This window comes from Pungitius pungitius, chromosome 20 (genome assembly GCF_949316345.1).
Source record: "Pungitius pungitius chromosome 20, fPunPun2.1, whole genome shotgun sequence".
Lineage (NCBI taxonomy): Eukaryota > Metazoa > Chordata > Actinopteri > Perciformes > Gasterosteidae > Pungitius > Pungitius pungitius.
In genome coordinates, this window is record NC_084919.1 from 15,035,605 (window position 1) to 15,056,659 (window position 21,055).

General features: G+C 43.4%; 2 protein-coding genes across 2 annotated transcripts; both read left to right on the top strand.

Annotated features, from left to right (window-relative positions):
* Positions 1-6,646: 6,646 nt before the first annotated feature.
* LOC119195317 (trace amine-associated receptor 1-like) lies at positions 6,647-7,627 on the top strand. Its single transcript, XM_037450151.2, has one exon. It carries the CDS (start codon positions 6,647-6,649, stop codon positions 7,625-7,627), a length of 981 nt encoding a protein of 326 aa, XP_037306048.2.
* A 3,913-nt stretch (positions 7,628-11,540) lies between these two features.
* LOC134107859 (trace amine-associated receptor 1-like) lies at positions 11,541-12,536 on the top strand. Its single transcript, XM_062559806.1, has one exon. The coding sequence runs from the start codon at positions 11,541-11,543 to the stop codon at positions 12,534-12,536; it is 996 nt and encodes a 331-aa protein (XP_062415790.1).
* Positions 12,537-21,055: the final 8,519 nt, after the last annotated feature.

Consider the following 21,055-nt stretch of genomic DNA (forward strand, 5'->3'; position numbering starts at 1 on the left):
TTTACCCCGTCAACGTACACGTCACCTCTGCTGCGTGGACAAAAAGCCTCGAGGACAGATGGAGAGTGACTTCAGTTATGGTTCAGGCAGACGTTTCCATATAGCTTCGTGGAAGATATTGTTTTCTGTCTTATTAATACTCTGAATCTCGTTTAATGCACCTTGCAACATTTCTACCTCTATTTATAGCCCCCTCCTAGAACCATCAGATTATGGTTCTGTTTATTTTGTCTTGTGTCTCCTCATCAGCATTTTTTGTTCTGTTTTTGAAGCTCTTTGTAAAGTGCCTTTTTTTAATGATTATTGTCAGTTACAGTAATAACACCCTGCCTGAAGATGTATACTGCTTTCTCAGATTGGTTGCTTAACAGTGTTTCCCATTACCATTATAAACCCAATAAAAGGTGTCCAATAAAAAAAAAAGTTTGTTAGCAACAGTTTCAATGGAAGCATAATAACCACTGGCAAGAAAAGCTCAAGTAGTGTTACTAGGATGGTAATTAAATTTGTTTACCTCTCAATGTCTTGTAGCTCCCAAAAATGGCTCCTCGGGAGAGGACAGTCAGTAGAGACGGTTAGTAGTCTCCAGATATCAACAAGCTTCCGGGAATAATCAGTCCACATGAGTCACAAATCTGTCCAGCAAGTTCAACAAGTTTTTTTCTTGGCCTAGAAACACTATTGGAGTGATGTTATATTGTTTGCTTTCCTGCGTACTCAAGTCCGGTTGAATTGCATTCATTTGGGAATAATGTAGGCTTCGTAGATCACGGAAAGACGTTTTGGGGAAAGCCTGGTCTGATTAGGCATCCATCCAACTTTGGATGGACCTGGACTCATTTCTAAGAATCTGACCCAGAGTTCCGACCAGGAAGCAGAGTCGCATTCTTCTGCGCTTCCTTCCGAGCAGTCACTCGCCCAAACCATAATTAACTCCATAGAAACCGTCTCTGTCCCACGGACACAGTGATTTAAATCAAAGGTTAACAACCGAGGAGTTGTATTACATTACTTAATCAAAGGTAAACCAGTAACAGTGCAACCAAATAGGAGAATTAAAGAGACTTTTGAGTATTAAAAACCTGTCATCTAAAGCTGTTTTAGTATATGAACTATTTTCTGATCACTACGTTGATATATTTTGTCTTACTGAAACGTGGCTATAGAATGGGGAATATTTCAGTGACCCCTCAAGTCATGTTAATACTCATATCCCTCTAGGCACACCCCGAGGGGGTGGAGTGGCAGCTACTCCTGCCTTTCAATAAACCTTAAGCCTAACTTGGAATATAACTCATTTTGAAAGACTTTCAGCCTTAAAACGGACAAGGTAATTATAGTGGATGACTTTAACATTCATGTGGATGTTGATAATGACAGCCTTGTTACATTTCTTTCATTGTTATGGGTTTCTGTCAGAGTGTAAACAAACCAACTCATTGTTTTTAACCACACCCTCGACTTGGTTCTTGTGTATGGTATTGGGATAGAACATTTAGCTAAATGAGATGTAATGTCAAAATAAAAAAAAGTAATAGATGTACAATACTGTGGTGGCAGGGTGTGATTAGCTCAGCTGCAGAGGGGGAAGCTGGGGGGAGGGGTTCAGGGAACCGTGCCGGCCAGTAACAAGCGCGGCTGAAGAGCATCAGACTGATTGTCTCCCCTGTGTTTTAAAAACAGTGAGCAGGACTGGAAGCTAGAGAGGCTGAACCCGACCGTCAGGGGCGAGGCCGAGGAGCGGGCAACAGTCTACAACACCACAATAAAATATATTACCGAACTGCCCGGTGTCTCCGTGTGTTACTCCATCGGGAACCTGCACAGAGGAGTTGTCTCGGCCACAAATACCTAAGAAAAATGATTCAAATAATTGCGAGAAGTAAGCCATAAGTAAGTAAGTGCATGGCAGGATGACTGCAGGGACAACCACCATCCACAGAAGCCTGTGGAGAGGGAAATCTCAAAGACTTTAGGAAAGGGTAATGTTGGTTTATGTCAATATATGATTAATATTTAAAATAGTAATGATGATGATACATGAGTCCTTGGTCCAGATGCACTCGAAATACTTACTGGAAATCTTCGTACAAAGCATTGTTTTCTAGAAAGTCACATAATTGATTTGTGACAGATTTCTCAAGGATCTTCGCAAGTAAGGAAATATTAGATAGGTCTGTAGTTAGTCAACACCTCTGGAGCTAGAGTAGGTTTCTTAAGAAGAGGTTTAAGTACAGCTACCTTGAAGGACTGTGGTACATGTCCTGTCAACAAATACACATTCATAATGCCCAGTAGAGACGTGCTAACTAAAGGAGATACTTCATTCAGCAGCCTAGTCGGAATCGGTTCCAAGAGACAAGGACAAGATCCAGATCTCAGAGCCTAAATTGTAGAAGAAAGTTGATTAGGTTGATGAAAGAGAGGCTATCCAAGCAGACATCAGGGCCCACTGCTGCATCCAAGGTTCCTACATCCGAGGCTTGGTTGACTATTAATTTTCTCTTTGATAGAATCTTATCAAACCCCCTTACTGTCAAAAAGAACAACAGCGAGGGTGCAGAAAACGCCTTCGAGGGTGAGCAGAAATCCGTTTCTGTTCCGCGAGCGAGCAAATATCTTGCGGATGTTTGATTCACGCGTGCGCATGAACCTGATTTCTGAGCTCTCGAATTTTGACAGTGATTTTCCGCCATGGGGTATATCGTTGGAGATAGGATTGTGATGATGGATCCTACCAAGGAGTCAGCTGTTATGTCCTGGCCTGTCCCTAACTCTCAACAACCGCAATGATTCCAAGGTTCTGCAAACTTATACTGGAGGTTTATATGTGGCTATAGCACGGTAACAGCACCACTCACAGCTCTGACCTCTTCCCAGGTGCAGATCCAGTGGTTACACTCGGCTGAGGAGGCCTTCCAGAACCTTAAGGCCAGCTTTACTTATCCCCCCATCCTCTGAGTGCCTTACCCAGAGAGACAGTTTTGGGTGGAGGTGGACGGTGGGGCCATCCTATCCCAGTTGGCTACCAATGACCAGGTCTCGCTAGTTCCTGCTGTGCCTCCTGCACGTTCCCCGGCAGTGGCATGTAAACACAGACCAGGATGAATTAAGCAAACTCACAGGGGAGTAAAAGGGTTTACCGTTAATGATAAAAGATTCCACATCATGAGAACAGTGTTGTCCCAGCTGATGTTGGAGTAGAAGCAGAATCCTCCAACCTTCATCTTGCCAGAGAACTCTGTGACGCGGTCCGCTCTGAGCAGCTGTAGTGCAGAGTCCGGTATCGATCCACAGAGCCAGGTCTCTGTGAAGCACAAAACAGTGGATGTATAAAAGTCTCTGTCTCTCTTTACCAGCAGCTGAAGTCCATCTAGTGTGCTGCTCGGAGAGCGCACGTAGGAGAGACAGATGCCCGGCAGCGATGTGCGAGAACCACACTGGGGAGTAAAATATTGGATGGAATGGGGTCGAGGGGGCAGGTGGTGGGACGGGTAGAGGTGTTTATTAAGTGACAAAATAACCAACAGAACTTTATGAAGAGCACGATATGCAGCAGCTTTCCAGATGTTCTCTGCATCACAACACTGCACAAACATGGACTGTATGAGAGACAACGTGTGGGTCAGTGGATGCTCGGCTGCAGCGTGTGGTGTTCAACACATAGCGTAACAGGAAAATGTTCTTGAAAAATAAATGATTCCGGTCTTCAGCACCGTTTGTGCTCGTACAGGACATCATCGGGATGCCATAGTCTTTGTGATGTCGGAGAACTCTCTCTATAAAATGTTAATCTAACTGATATCACCCCTTCATCAGAGGAAGAGAAGAGTCCTTTTTTCCAAGGAAGAGGCAAACTAATCCAACTGTTTTTCAGTTAAGCCAAAACTGCTTCGGGAACCGAAAAGCCTGATCTACGTCATCTCATCCTGAAAATGACATGGCTAACTTAGCCACGTACGAAGAATGGGTCTCAGATAATTTAGCCAAGGCAGCCCAAAAATGTGTTTGACAAATCTTCAGACTAAAGTCAATACATAACAAAGCGTTGTCTCATTTCACTTAAACAGTTTGGAGTTATACAAAAGTACACTATTATAACTTTCATTATAAATTGTTAAAGTATGTCATTTTTCTCTTATGTGGATAGATGTAGTTACAGAACACCATAAAACATTTTACACATTAGAGAACCTTTTGGCTTGAAATTCAGTAAGTGAGTAAAGAGAAACAACTCAGGGGTCTTGTTTGTTTCTTGCTCCTTATTCAACATGGACTCTCTGGGCTAATTATGTCGTTATTCAGATCATTAGCCAACCACACATTTGTTTTGCTCAATTAGCTTTGTTATTGTTGGAAAACAAGGCCCCAAGTTGAAGAGGTGAGAGGATGGTGGAAAAAACATCAGGTGAGATTAGATGTGTGTGTGTGTGGCCCAGGGACCAGAAACCACATTCATTCACACCTCTAATTGAAGGCTGTTGCATCACATAAGCATTGTTATCAAAACAGAGAGTTCACTGTGGAGAGATTTGTTGAGATTGCAGGGCAGTACTTTGTTCTATTAAACGGCCAGACAAGTTCAGCCACATATCATCCCACTCTATAACTCAAATTGTGTTTCCCGTTCCATTTTTAAGTAAATTAATAGTCGAGAAATTGTAACAAAGATGGATAAATGGATCCTAATGGAGACATTGGAAAGTAGAATCATCAGCGGTTGGACAGGGATTCTTCATGGAGAGAGAAATCACACTGATAAATCTTGTAGAATGTAGAGAACACAACAATAAGCTTTATAACTGAGTTATAAGACTTGGTAGGATTGCAAAGGTTGTGTAATATGCCAACAGCATACAAATACATTTTGTGCTGCTTTGTGCCCTCTTTGAAAAGCAATACGTACGGATTCTTTAGGAGGTTCGATTGCTAATGCTACCACTGCTACAGCAATACCGCCAGAGTTGTACAATGTCTTGTTTGTGTCCAAAGATTTTTTGGGAACAGCACAAAGCATCATTGTGTATTTAAGAAGTTCTCAGAGAACATATTAACAGAAAGAAAACAGTACTGAAGGTAACAGACGTCCACACGACACAAGGGCCCCATTCGTCGTAGATGGTTCAACAAAGTTGCTCAAATGTCCCATTAACAAGATGATTGATGTCAGGCTATCTCGTTTCCTCAAGAGCTGAACTGCGCTCAAGCAGTCTCGATTGTTTGAGCCGGACATCAGTCCTTTGTTAGAAGGCGGAAGAGTCAATCACCGAAACCAGGATTTTCTAACAGAACAACGGGAAATAAACTTAAAGGCCTATTTTGTGTCTGCTGACGAGCAGGAGATGATGATGAGCGCATATGAGGAATTCGAGACCATAATCTGTATATTTGAATCATTTCTGTTGGGTGAATTAAGCTTATTGTACATCTTTTACGGTGTTTATTCTGTTCTGTGGGACAGTGTATGAGACGTTATGAGAGACCGTATGAGAGACACTGTGTGAGACGGTCTGCAGGACAGTCCATGCTCGACTGCAGCGTGTTCATGTAATGTTATGGCCCCAGAAGGTCTTCTTATAAGTGATTCCTTGTGGAATGAGGAAGAGATCTGTCCTTTTTTTCCTGGGGAGTGGCGAGCTAATCTGGAGCAGGTTCAAGTCTTTGGATATGTTGCTATGGTGATTTTGCAAAAACTTGCTTAGTGGAACCGTAAAGCCTGATCTATGTAATCTTATCCTGAAAATTATCCGGCGGACTCGGTTAGCCACGTACGAGGAACGTTGCCTAGCTTTGCCTTTTCTGACTTTCTCTTTTAGCTGCTCTCTCATTTAGTCCAGCTGGTATGATTGGTGACGAATGGGACAGCGTCACTCTGATTAAAGGATGAACGGGTTGGAATGCAGCTCAACCAGTCACATTTAATGACGGGAATCATCATTGTTTTATATATGACCAGAGTAAAGGGTGTAATCAAGGCTTACTCAAGGCTCATTCTTTCTGCTACTTTTCCTCCTATTTTTTGTTATCACTTTGGCTTTGCAAAGGATTTTGCCATCATCGGTACCAGATAGTGTACCACACTGGTGAACGACCCCCCCCCCCACTATAGTGAACAGATAATTCTGTTTTTCTTTTAAGTGTGGTTAATAATGTAGACGGTACTCTAGGAGCTGCATTGATGTATTGCAAGGCCTGGATTGTTCTGTTTTCTATTTACATATTGTTGGCTGAAGATCGTATACCAACCACAAATGTAGATAAGGCCAGTTTACAGCCCACCCTGGCAATAATGGCATTTTATAAAATGACGACAAAATTAAAAATGGAAAAATGGAAAGGATCAATGTTTTTTTATATTATTTCAGCTATCTTGGTAGACAGAAACCACCATACACACACAGCAACTTGTTAATTTGCTTTGCCGTTCAACCTTTCAAATGACATCCCACTTTTCATTGGACAAGTGAGGTTGGCATGAATTATACTAATGAGACAGGAATTGGTAGATATTCAACAGAATATGCAACAGAGTGCCAAAGTGATCAAGGACTTCCACACCGGTGTTTTCTGGAGGCTTTCACTTGTGGTATGGAAAATATAGAGATAGTAAGATAGGAAAAACGGAATAACTGAATGACAGGAAGGCATGAAGTTGGATATGGAAATCAATCAGACTAATGCTCTTACCAAGATACATCCCTGTTATAAAATAGATGTTTCTTATGTACTTGCAATCAACCCTTCTGCAATATGTGCATTGTTTCATATTTTCCTTGGCCTGTTATCTGCTATAACTGTATGTGGAAACCTTCTCGTAATAATCGCCATCATTTACTTCAAACAGCTCCAAGATTCTACAAACTTCCTCATTCTCTCTCTTGCTGTGGCTGACTTACTTGTTGGAGTTTTAGTCTTTCCTCTTACCATGGAATTCTCTATAACCTTTTGTCTGTACGATGAAGATATATTTTGTAAAGTACGCAGCACCTTTGATGTATTACTGTGCACATGTTCTATTCTAAACTTGTGTTGCATTTCAGTTGATCGATATTATGCCGTGTGTCAGCCTCTGACATACAGAGCTAAGATAAATAATCACGTTGTTGCAATCATGATCTTGGTTAGCTGGGGGGTTTCTAGTGTAATTGCAATCAGCTTCACTGTTATAGCAATTTACCAAGAAAAATGTACTGCAAAATGTAAAATTGTTGCTTTAATGGCAAACATTTTGGGACTTATTTTCTCCTTTTACCTCCCTGCATTCGTAATGGTGTTCATCTACCTAAAAATATTCCTAGTGGCACAAAGACAAGCACGCCGCATCCAGAACACAAAGCGTGGGGTCACTGTCAAGATGGAGACAAAGGCCACCAAAACTCTGGCCATTGTGATGGGATTGTTTTTGATGGCTTGGCTTCCTTTCTTTCTTTGTACCACCGTTCTATCTTTTAGTCATGTTAATGTGCCGCTTCCCCTGATTGAATTACTTAATTGGTTTGCATTGTCAAATTCTACGCTCAATCCGTTTATTTATGCTTTGTTCTACAGCTGGTTCAAATCAGCGTTCAGAATCATCATTTCAGGAAAGATATTTCAAGGTAATTTTAAGAATACGAACCTACACTGATCTTTTTTCTGTTGTTCAGAAATACAGTATCATTCATAAACTGTATACACAAATATGATGTACAGTATACAGTTACATACTAAATACTATGCACTGCACTGTACCCAATGTCAAGTATGTTGATTTTATTTTGACAGAAGCAAATTTGAATGTTTTATTAACATCAAATAAAAGGACATTTAAAAAAGCATAATTCTATTGACACATTACTTTGATTGCCAAGACTGTCCTGACTGTGTTCTAAAAGCCTGGCTCTGACAGTAGCCATGTTTACATTCAGTTTTAGCAAACTAGACTTTGACTTGAGGATGCAAATTGGAAACACACAACACGCCTTTTCCATCCAACCACCTTTTTATGTTTCCATAGAGCATTTTAAATGTGGTACATATTAATTTCCACAAAAATATGGTTACCAAGGATAGCAAAAACAAAAGCTGGTTTGGCCAGCCAAAATACAGCCAAAATGGATACACAGCTTCATTATATATATATATATATATATATATATATATATATATATATATACAGTATATATGTCAGCTTTAACAACCTCAAACTCAATGATATTCAATCCTTTATATGCTTTATTGAAGCCCAGGCCATCAACAACAATGTCCTTTCATATGCAGGCTGCAGTGTAAACATTTCCTACAACAATGAAAAATAGAAACAGCTTTCCGCCTGTTTAATGGTGTTTGTGTTCAGTTCAGGTGTTTCAGTACAACAGTACTGTTAAAATTTGTGGATGGATTCCGGCAGGGGGAGATTTGTGATGCTCCTCTTTCCAGCCGCCAGAAACTTACTGCAGATCAGTCTCAATCAAATCTTATTTGTCAATCTTATCTGTCCCCACGGGCACGAAGAAGATGGGGTTACTCTCGTCATAGCTCATTCACCCCTGTCCATAGTGAATGACACACAAAAGTAATTCTTTAAATACTTGATATATTATTAGTGTAAATGGAAATAAATGATATATATTCTAATTTTGTGTTGACTCCACTATACAGGGCAGCCTAGAGCTAAAATGACCTTCCTTTGTCCTGCAGGTGAGGGGTGGAGGATTGGCTGGCCCTGCCTCCAGAGCCCCCTGTGGATTGTGTTAGGAATTTAAGAAGAAGTGCACCCCTAGTGGTGGGAAGTATGTTATATGTAGCAATGTTTAGTGTAGAATTGTAGTTTGTGTGATGTTAGATAGTAGATATTACATTTGTATGTTAAATGAAGTGAATGCATTATAGTCAATAACAATTTATAGTCATGTAAATCATATAAATACTGTACACATTAACATCCTGTCATGATATAATGTTAAAACCTGGGGACGGAAGCTAATTGCCGTCCTTTATGGATTTCTCCCATCTTTCCCCAAAAGAGGGTTTTTGTTGGGAGTTTTTTCTCCTGTCAGGTATTAGTTAAGCAATTGGATGCAATGTATTGCACGAGAAAAACTGTGATAAACCAATAAGTACTGTGATCTTATATGTTGTGTTGTAATTGAAGTGTACTAGTTATAAGATGAAGACAAACTATGTATACTATGTTATATTCACTCGTTGTGGCATGAAGCCAAAATGTTTCTACATAGAATGCATTCAAATACACCCAGAAGACAACCCCCCCCCGGGACTTTTAGAATCATTAAAAGGGAAGGAGAACAATTAGAATTTTTTGCAGCCGTTCTGATACGTCACCTTTGACTTGGAGAATTCTCTATTTTGCGAAATATATTACTATTCACATGAATCGCCTATTTTAGAACTATTTTCCTATATAGGGCGCACAGAATAGAAGATACTGCAGTAAAACGTTTGACTGGGGTTGCGTTATGCATCCACTAGTTTGGGCTGTGCTGAATCAAACTTTATTGAGCGTTCTGAAAACTCTTCACTCCCATGGTAACGTTGTTCAAACGTTAATGTGGATATTAACAATATCTGTGAACCTCTAACTTTCGTTCTATTCGATTAATGAAAACATTCTTGGCAAATGCTTTCGTTCATCTTGCACCGAGAGGCAGCGGCTGGAACAGACGGTGGCGCCTCGCGGTGGACCGTCAGCTCGATCCCGAGATCCAACTACTAGTTTTTAACTACAGCAGCTTTAATATACGCTATTGGAGCTGAAATTACTGCGGCACCTGACACCAGACTTTCCCTCCAATGGATCCTCGTTAACCAGTATGGATCAACCAATTGATCCATATATATGGTGCTCCGCATTATATATATGTTTATTTTTTGAGAAAAAAACGGATTTTAAGTGCGCCTTATAGTCGCGAAAGTACGGTATTGTAAACAAATCTACTTTCTTCAACTGCCTTACATAGTCCCCAAGTTTCTTCATTGGTAGTCATCATTATTGTTTCCCCTGTAAAAAGGAAAACGTAACAGTGGCTTATAACCCTGAAATCCAGTTCAACCTTCAACCATTGTTTTTCCTGCATTTAAACCATGGAAGACATAATCACTCCAGATATCCTACTCACGTCGTCTTGTTTTGGTATAAAATAGCATCTGGGCTGTCAGGTCAAATAATTTGGGTGAAATTTTTTACAGGACCTGTATTTGTCCTGCACACCTTTCGAGGTATATGATGCTAGCCGTCAAGCCCATTTTACATTACATGTCATTTAGCTGACGCTTTTATCCAAAGTGACATACAATAAGTGCATTTCCACCATAGAGATACAAACTCAGAAGAACAAGTAACAAGAAAGTACAATTTTCATCAAATAAGCAGTTTGAAGCTTGTTGGCTCAGATCGGGAGAGACAGCGAGATCCTCCTTGTGGCACTGGCAAGCAATGGCAACCGAGTGGCACCGTGTGGCACCGAGTGGCACGTCAGTGGCAAAACAAGGCAAGCGAGTGGCAATTGCCAGTAATTCAGTGGCAAGTCCGGAGCGAGCGTCTCAGTGGCACGCTGAGTGGGCGGAGCCAAGTTTTCCTAGAAAACGGCCGTTGACGTTAATACCTTTTATTTATTTATTTTTATTTATTTGAGACAAGTGAGCGCTCGTTTTCCAGAGCAGGGGCTCGTTTTAGCTTTGGACCAGATACTGGCCACTGCGATCTCATGTCTGCGGGTTCCGTTTGGGGGCGGGCGGGGGTCCGTGTGGAGGTTCCGCGGGGATGTGGTGGTCCTCGGCCGGGAGCGACACGGCGGGGTTGCGGGGGGCTCCGCGAGGTTTTTTTTTGGCGTGTTCCGTGTGTGTGTTTGTGGGGGGGAGGAACCCAACGAACACCCCCACACAAACACACACACACGGAACACGCCAAAACCCCCCTCTGCTAATGTCACTTTGTGACCTTGTGTCTGTAAAATGTGCTATATGAATACGTTTGACTGATCGTGGTAAACTAATATGCCACCTATTGTTCGAACATAGGAGAGGTGATGTTTCACATCCCTGGATCTAGTCTATGCTGCAGGCTTTCTGCCCGGTCTCCACACAGCACCCGGCCCCGAAGGTTGTCCCTCTGGGTGGTGATTCCACAGGGGGCAGCTCCATGTTCTTTCTTCAGGCTGAGCCTGACCGGCCCCACTGGGATAAGGCCTGTTCATTGAAAAGGTTTCGCTAACATTGTAAAAAACAAACTCAAAGAGGTGTGTTATGCCTCACATCACATGCAAACTGATTGGACTGGAGCCTTTTACATTAAATATGGTAATTAGGTGGCCTTTGATTATTTTAACATCAAGTCCCAGGTTTGTAGAGTAGCACAGAGAAGGCCACAGACACACTGATGTGTCATCTATCTAGAGTGGTATGGTATGATACTGTAAAGATAATACAAGTGTAAGAAATTGAAAAATTGCTTGTTTGCTGAAGTAAATATCCAAGTATTTGAAAGAATCCCCTTGTTGGTTAATGTTGTACAATTGAATTTCAGAAATATATGTAGCAGCATGGAACCAGAAGCGACTGACAACGGGTCTTACGCCGTTAGTGACTCACATCCCTGCTACAAATTAGACAATACAACGTACTCATTCACTAGCAACCCTTCCATATTATGTGTTTCATTATATGTTTTCCTTGGCATATTATCGGCCGTCACAATGTGTGGAAACCTTCTTGTAATAATCTCCGTTTCTTACTTCAAACAGCTTCACGTCCCTACTAACTTCCTCATTCTGTCACTGGCTGTTGCTGATCTGCTTGTCGGAGTTGTGGTCTTCCCTTTCAGCATGGTTTTCACTGTGACCTCGTGTTGGCATCATGAGGGTTTGTTCTGTAAAGTAAGAGGAGGCTTTGATGTGACACTGAGCACAGCTTCTATTTTGCACCTGTGCTGTATTTCTATTGACAGATACTACGCTGTATGTCAGCCCCTCTCTTATAAAAGTAAAGTAAATGATCGTGTCACTGGGATGATGATCCTGATGAGCTGGGCCGTGGCTGTTCTAATTGGCATTGTAGTTGCAGGTTTTAATCAAGGAAAATGTGAAGAAAGTTGCTTAATTGATGCTCTTATATTAACTACTCTGGCGTGTATTTTTTCTTTTTATGTTCCTGTCATTATAATGCTCAGTATCTACTTAAAAATCTTCCTTGTTGCAAAGAGACAGGTAATCAGTATTCAGAACACAACCGGTCTTACCAAAAAGTCTGGAACAAATGTGAGTAAGAGGGAGAGAAAGGCCACCAAAACTCTGGCTATTGTTTTGGGAGTTTTTCTCCTATGTTGGGCTCCATACTTTCTTTGTATCATTCTTCAGCCTTTAACGTACAATGTGACACCAATTGCTGTGATTGAAACTCTTAACTGGATTGCACTTTCAAATTCAATGCTCAATCCATTTATTTATGCATTTTTTTACAGCTGGTTCAGATCAGCTTTCAAAATGATCATTTGTGGGAAAGTATTTGGAAGGAATTTTGCAAACTCAAAACTCTCATGACTCTACTTGTTGCATGTTTAAATGCAATTCTAGTTTTGTAAATGTCGAAATATGAATAAAAATGTATTTAACCACTGAAATATTACCTTCACCACAGAAAAAATAAATCTCTCTGCCACTGTGCCACCGTGTGGTACCCCAGCTGCACGGCAGAGAACCAGAGAGACCCGGCCCCTGGTAGTCATAGAGCCCTGAGGATCACAGGGACCAAGCTCCCGACTGTGGAAACTGTACGCCAGCCGAATGTTGTCTACACAAGAAGGCTACCACCATCATCAAGGTCCCGACCCACCCAGGTCACTGTCTGTTTGACCTCCTGCCAGTGGAGAAAAGGTTCAAAAGCATACACACACGGACAATCGGACTGAGGAAACGGAGCTGTAGCCTATATCAGCCCCCCTCCTCACACACACACACGGCCATAAAGAGCTAAACACCCCCCCCATCGTCATTGACACTTTAAACTCTCTTTGCACTAACTAACAAACGCACACGTTTGACCTTATCTAATTTATACTTTTAAACTTCAGTAACGTTTTTACTTATGTGTATTTTTATCTTGTACATTGTTCATTGTTTGCTGCTACTGGCTGACTTAAGGCCACCAAACAACATTTTGTTGTATAACAACAATGACAATAAAAACCTTTAACATTTACCGTCAGAGTGACAGGGAATGTTCTTATATCTGAAGAAAAGTTTTGCTAAAGCCAGCTTGACTTCTAACCAGCCAACAGATTAACTACAAAATTATACTACTCACTCTTAAATGCATTAATGCACCTCCTTATCTGCAAGAACTACTCACTCCCCAAATCTCCACCCGCACCCTGAGATCTGCAAGCAGCTCTCTCCTCCGGGTCCCCTACACCAGGGCCCGGTTTTTCAAAAGTAATCCATTAGGATTTTGGATAACGGATTGGATCAAATCTTGAAAATGGGTTTTTCAAAAGTAAAAACGGATTACATAATCGGATTAGATCACGTAATCCAATCTTGGTTTTGATCTGGATCAAACCTTTGGTTTGTGTTTTTCAGAACTTTTTTGTAGGATTTGGATTAAACTGATCCCATCAGATGGATTCAGCGTGGATTTCATGCCCAAAATATAATGAAAACTTGAAAAGATGTATCAAATAATACTATATTTGGATCATGCAGTATCTTACAAGATATCCTATTCATTCATAAGGTTTTAATTTTATTTGTTTATCTGTCAGGTTACAGTGATTAGGTAGGCTTTAACATGATCAGCCTTTAAGTATAGGCCTACAGCAAAGTAGAAAGAGTTTGGCCTCATAAAATAATCCCCCAAACAGCTGTCAAAATTGACATATATATTCGTCACAATCAAAAATATTTTTGTTTTTAGAATATTAGTGATGCATGCAATGATTACAGAATAACCAAAAAAATGCAAAGAATGGCAATCACTGATCTTTGAAGTCCAAAACAAATCCAAATCAGAAATAGTGGCTAACTATTGTGTCCCTTGTTGCACATCCTGTTTGCTCGTTCTGGCAGAATGCAGGAGGTTGGTTAGGATCTCCAAGGGGCTCAGGTGCATCATTGTCACACAGAGTCTCCCACAGAAAGGGACATTGCGCTTGGTAGCAATGTTGGGCAGGACAATACAGGCAAGGGTTACCTATACTTTCTGTGGTTCCGCTCTCAGGTCGTTAAGGCATGCAAAGCGCCTCTTAAGAACTACATTTAAACGCTCAATTGCACATCTTGCTCTGCAATGAGCAGTGTTGAAGCGTGCCTGCGCGGGTGTATTTGCTGTTAGAAAAGGAGTCATCATCCATGGTAGGAGTGGGTAGGCAGTGTCTCCTAATACTATGCCATCCGGTCGGTTTGGAGGTCTCTATATAGAGCGCTCTCCCTCAGGATGCGTGCATCATGGACAGACCCAGGCCACTTGACAAAGCAGTTGGTGATGATGAGATCAGCATCACACACAAGTTGGACATTGATGCTGTGCCTCCCCTTTCTGTTTATAAACTTCCATTCATTCTCACGATGTGCTTATATATATGTGCAGTCGATTGCTCCAATAGTATTGGGCATATTCCCCAAAAGAAAAAAGTTGCGCTTGGCCTGGGCAATCTGGTTGTCCTTTGGAAAAGAAACACATTGACCAGGCTGGCCAGTGCGATTGACACATCTCTCACCACATCAAACACAGCTGATTTCACCACTCCCATATAGTCACCAACAACTAGATAGAACGTCCCACATGCATAAAATGGGAGAGCAATGAGGATCTGGTCTTCCACAGACATACCGTGACTCCTTTGCATTCTGTGTTGAAGTGTTGGCCTGAGAAGGTTGACAAGGTACTCTATATCAGCCTTCCCAAAGCGAAACCGGACATACAGCTCCTCAGTGGTGTATAGCTCCAGTGGCTTGACACGTTCAACATACACCCTTTGACGGTATCCTCTCCTGGCAAAGTGGTGGTGGCGGTGGCAGTGGAGAACACCTGCCATTTCACTGTCTCTCTCTGAATCCTCTGAGAAAGGCTGATTTATATGACTGTGTAGTTGGTCTTTTTAAACACACCCATTACAACTGATTAGTTTTGGCTTGTGATCAATTGAGGCAATTGGACCCAAGGCCTATAATTGATAAACAATGTTCACTATAGTAAAGCAACGGAACCATGGACTCAAGAAGCTGTAACTTCACTGCTGCTGAAACCAATGCACTACTAGAGGGTGTTTGGTGCCACAATGGAACAATATGGGAAGTTTTAATTCTACCAACAAATACCAATAAAAATGAATTTATGCTGAAAAATTATGTTTGTTTTTTTTCACAGAAAATGTGAATGCCATAGGGTCTGGCCAGAGGAGGACCTCATCATCGTCTTTGGCAGGTTGAATTTCTTCAGCTGCCTCAGGAAGAACATCCTCTGCTGAGCCTTTTTGATGATGGAGCCCAGGAAACGGAAGGAGTCCACAGTGGTGACGGGAGAGTCACACAAGGTGAGGGGGGAAGGTGGGGCTGCGTTCTTCCTGAAGTCCACGACCATCTCCACTGTCTTCAGGGCGTTGAGCTCCAGGTTGTTCTCGCTGCACCACATCACCAGGTGGTCAGACTCCCACCTGTAGGCGGACTCGTCCCCACCAGAGATTAGTCCAATGAGGGTGGTGTCATCAACAAACTTCAGGAGCTTGAGGGACTGGTGACTGAAGGTGCAGTTGTTGGTGTACAGGGAGAAGAGCAGAGGGGAAAGAACGCAGCCTTGGGGGGAACCGGTGCTGATGGACCGAGAGGCAGAGACGTGTTTCCCCAGCTTCACGTGCTGCTTCCTGTCGGACAGGAAGTCAGTGATCCACTTGCAGGTGGAGTCGGGCAAGTGCAGCTGGGAGCGTTGGGAGAGGTGTGGGCACCTGATGGGTCGGGGGAGGTGGTGGAGTTGTGGGGGATGGAGTCAGGACATTGTCTTTCAAATCTGCAGTAGAACTCGTTCAGCTCATCTGCCAGGCGGAGGTCATTCATGGAGTGGGGGGTTTTCGGCTTGTAGTTTGTGAGGTGTTTAAAGCCTCTCCAAACCGAAGCAGAGTCGTTAGCTGAGAACTGATGTTGGAGTCTCTCAGAGTACAGTCGTTTAGCGTCTCTCACCGCCTTGCTAAACCTGTATTTAGACTCTGTGTACAGGTCTTTGTCCCCACTCCTAAATGCCTGATCCTTCTGCAGACGTAGTTTCCTGAGTTCCGCTGTGAACCAGGGTTTTACGTTGTTATAACTCACCCTGGTGCATGATGGTACACATATGTCCTCACAGAAGCCGATGTAGGAAGTTACAGCCTCTGTGAACTCATCCAGATTGTCAGAAGCAGTCCTGAAAACATCCCAGTCTGTGCAGTCAAAACACGCCCGAAGATCCTCTAGCGCCTCGCTGGTCCACTTCTTGGATTCCCTCACCACAGGTTTACAGAGCTTAAGTTTCTGCCTGTATGCAGGAATCAGGTGGACCATGACGTGGTCGGAGTGTCCCATTGAATCTCAGCTCTGTTCCTGAGGAAGAAGCTGGATCCTCATTGGTTGACCCAGTGGTAGTTGCCACAGGATCTCAGAGGAAAGGCTTGAAGCGCCCTTCATCAAACAAAGATGATGATTACAAGGCACTTCTGCAAAAAGAGACTGAAAGGGCAGAAACACAGCTTCGTCGTGAATTGGAGAAGGAGTTTCACAGCCCTCAGTGCAAGAGATAGGTACTCCTTTGAGACAGCAATCTAGAAGGAGTGTCACATAATATAAAATAAGTGGAGCAGTGTGATTGAGTTTAGTTTGTATAGTTATTTGGTTGCTGTGGTTTCCATATATTGTTTGCTGTGATTTTCTTATATTCGTTGCTGTGGTTTTGCGTTATTGTATGTAGCTGTGGACTGTAATTTTTCCCTCTCTCACGAACTGAAACACTAACTGACACACCTGCAGAATCCCGGTCATCAGCTCTGATTTGCCAGCTGAGTAGACCTCTCCCAATAAAAGGAGGCTAGATCTCTTTCCAGGGGGTCTGGACAGATGGACGTGCTGCATGGAGTAGCAGTGGATTGGACGACTGAGCTTCTGGTCTCCCGGAGTCACTGCTGGCTGGATCTCCTGTGCCCTGCTGGAGCCGATTCCTAGACTCTGCAAGGTCAACGCTCGCAAACCCCTAACTGAAGGTGCTCGATCCAGCAGCTGACGGCAGAGCCGCGGAGCCGCAATATTGTTGACGGGCCACATGAAGTGTATTGAAGGAGCAGAGCGGCACCCCGGAAATCCTGTTCCCGGACTTATTCATGTGAAAAGGACTATTTGAAGCACCGTGGGAGTGAGCCGTCGGCAGAGGAAAACCCGGAGCTAACTCCAGTCTGGACCGAACTTTAATAGGTTTTTACCCTGGATTGGGTTTTATTGTCTCCTGAGTTTTTCACTTGAGATGTTTTAATGTCTTAAACTTAACTTGAATAGAAATATATATTTTTATATATATATATATATTGTCTGGTCTATTCTCGCTGTGTTGGTGTGGCCTGGGAATCTAGATCTATTTACAAGTAGCAAGGTTCTTTTCGAAGAAAGCAAAGGGGGATACAGAAGCCCAGGTCTTGTTTTTCCCACTGCAACTTTACAGTGCTGTTCGTGGAAACTTCCAGAAGCTGGGATTCCAGATACGTGGGCAAAGCGACATCATTTTCATTGGGAGCCACAGAAAATGGGTCCAAATTCCACAAGTGTCCATCACTGGGATCCCCAGGAACGTACTCATCAAAATTCTCTGCCAGTTGTCAGAGGTGCTGGGAGACTGAGTAACTGATCTTCACCTGAGGAGAGTTTTCCAAAATGTCAGACAAAAGTGGAAACATGTCAATCCTCTTTTCCTGTGCCCTCTTGTCCACGAAGCAAGTTTCCTCTTAAAAGCTTGAACTTTGTCCACAACAAACATGTTGCTATTTCTCCCCTGAGGTGAGGTGTTCAGCTGGTTCAGCAGTGAAAAAATGTCAGGCAGAAAAGTTGAGCTGTGAACTTTGTGTCAGCATAGTGAAACAGAAGACCTCATTCCTCAGATCAAACAAACGCTTGAGGACCTGTCCTCTTGAGAGCCATCTGACCTCCCTGTGAGAGCAGCTGGACATGGTCTGCATCTACATTCTCACAAAGCTTTGAAAACATCTCGAGTTCACAGCTCTACTTTTTATGAAGTTGATGGTTTTAACACTTACATCCATCACCTCACGGTGACATCTTTGCTGCAAGGCTTTCACGGTGGAGAAAAGAGTGGGTCCATTTAGCTTCTGGTGCACGAACAATTATCTAGACAACAGCGTTATGCCTGCCAGTCATTGACGCTGCTCCATCACTGCACACTCCAACACTGTGCTGCCAGTCCATGCCGTTCTCAGTAAAGAAGTTATCCATGCTGCGGAAATATTCCTGAGCCGTAGCTCGAGTTGGTAGCTCTCCACAAAATAGTATTTCTTCGTGAAAACTACAGTTCCAGCGATAGCGAAGAAAAACCAACAGCAGCGCAGCAGTTTTTTACATTGTGCCACACGTCTGGCTACGAGGTAGCTGGCTTTCAAGGCAGATTGAGTTGGAAGTCAGGGAGATGATGATTTTTTTTAAATTCCACCGGCTTTCCCACGAGCATTAGATGTTTTATTTCCAAATGCCGCATTCATTTTAACGGCTTCAGTGCTTCGTTGGAGAGCGTTTGTCCTGTGGTGGAAGTTTTTGCATCGTTAAATAAGAATAAAGGCTCTGAGTCAAATATTTCTTTCTCCGTTTATTTCCTTGCAAGGGAAGAAAGGTCACAGCATCTACTTGCTCAGTAGATAGCCAAGAACCTTTTTTTTCACAACAGGGCCAGGGAGTTCTTATACCTCAGTTCAGGTACAGGTAGTGTTGTTACCTCCGACCCTCCTGCTTCGAAGCTTGTGTCGAAATATGACCCAGTGCAAGGCGAAGCAAATGTATCAGAGCTTGGTTCGTTCGCTGCTGATTACGTGATCAGTGACGTCCGAAGCTTTGTTCCGGCGCACATTCACGTGACCGCTTCGATTTGATTCAAATGGGTGCAAAACAGGGTTCATTTGACTTGATACAGTCAAAGTCAGTGTTGTTGCGAGTAGCAAAGAGCAAATCTGTGGCAAAGAGGTCGCTCAGAGATGTGGGAGCACTTCAATTTGATTTCCTCTAACAAGGTTGGCAATAGGCAGGCCAAGTCTGTCATTTGTATTGTGTAATCATTAATTCAATCTGGAGAGACTTGTTGAAGTTTGAACACTGCTTTATTATAACATGCATTAATATCGATATTGCAATGTGTTTTGGGCTTGGACTCCATCCTGCCGTAGGATAGACCAGGGGCCGGGATGCTGAGCCGAGCTATATCCCCCAAAAACAGGTTTATTTTATGACGAATAAAATAATACTTACGGCCACTGAGGAGTCCTAGCCAGACTTGAAGTGGAGCTGGTGGGACAAGGGGTTAGCTTGATAGGGGAACATATCATGGGTCAAGGGGAGTCAAGAGCCGATAGACAGGACAGGAAGATCTCGTTGAAACACAGACAAGGACACGGGGGCAAGGGAAGCCACAGGACGTAGCGAGGGCCTAGCTGGGCCACAGTAAGGCATGGTGGGATTTCAACAGATCCCGAAGTGAAAGAGAGGGTCTGCTAGACCAAAGGACGGTATAGGTTGGGGTCGAGACACACACGACAAGGACAGGGTGTGGTTGTGTAAGCCCGCAGACAAGATAGATGTGGTCACGGTTGACCGCAGAACAGGACAGTCAGGGTCAAGGGAGACCGCAGAATAGACAGTTGCGGAGGGCCCCCCTCACAGAACAACTTCACCGGGTTCGCCCAGACCAGGAAACAGATGGTCACACGGTGTCCCTGACTGATCCTGTACGCCCGCCGAACAGCCCTGCGTCGCTTGACGGGTCCAGCTTGGACCGGGCCCTGCTCAGACAGGCAACTAGTCCTTATCTATAGTGACCTGGTCGCCGGACCGCTAAACGGAAAGGTAGTCAGCTTGACTGGCCCCGTGAGACCGCGAAACAGAGTGTTGTCAGCTAGACGGGTCCTTTCGGACATCTTTTGGAGAAATTGATATGGTCCCGTTAGACCAGGAAACAGACACGTTAAGCCAGGTAACGTCAAACCTAGGAAACACAGCCACATTAAGTCAGGTCACGTTCACCTAGGAAATTAGATTTCTTAGGGAGACTGGAAGGAACTACGCCGGTCCACTGCAAGGGGACGCTGACCTGGCCTTCCAACATGCCAAAAGGGAATGCACCACCACCACCAGTTATATGCATGCTTACCCGCTCATTTACTGCTTATAGATCTTGCTTTGCACGTACTGCACTACGACCAGGGCGGAGGAACGTCACAACCTCAGCCGACCCCCCTGCCCTATTGGCTGAGAGCTTGTCACTGGGATGCTAGCAGCTATTACCTTCTGGAATTCACGGACCCTCTTAGGCTCCCAGAATCCAACTCACCATCCTTGATGTTGGAGAATGTGTGGGTTACCGCTGCGCAACGTACCCTTAGGCAGGGATGACGAGGAGATACCTTGGTTTATAGTCAAGTAGCTGCCCCTAAATGAATGCCCTGCGTACTGTTGGTGCCAACTTCTTAAGCGGATAAATATTTCAGCCAACCAAGAATAATTTTAGCCCTTAGTTGAGATTGCTGGCCGCGCTTGATTGTCACGCTAAATGGAATCGTCTGAAGAAAGGAGGCCATGGTCTAGCCAGCCGTGGCTTTGACCTAAACCCCCCAAAACACAGCTGGCCTGCATGCCTCAATGTTACTGAATCAGAACCACCGTTTTTGCCGTTACACTAACACATTGAAACCACTGACATTCACATTCCGTCAGTACCGCTCCTGTTCCCATATCGGTTGCGGCTGTTTGCATAAATAAGACGCCATATCCTGCTAGCAGCATGGAAATACACGGCCCTGGGCAGTGATTCCATTTCCCCCAGGACCTATTTACCG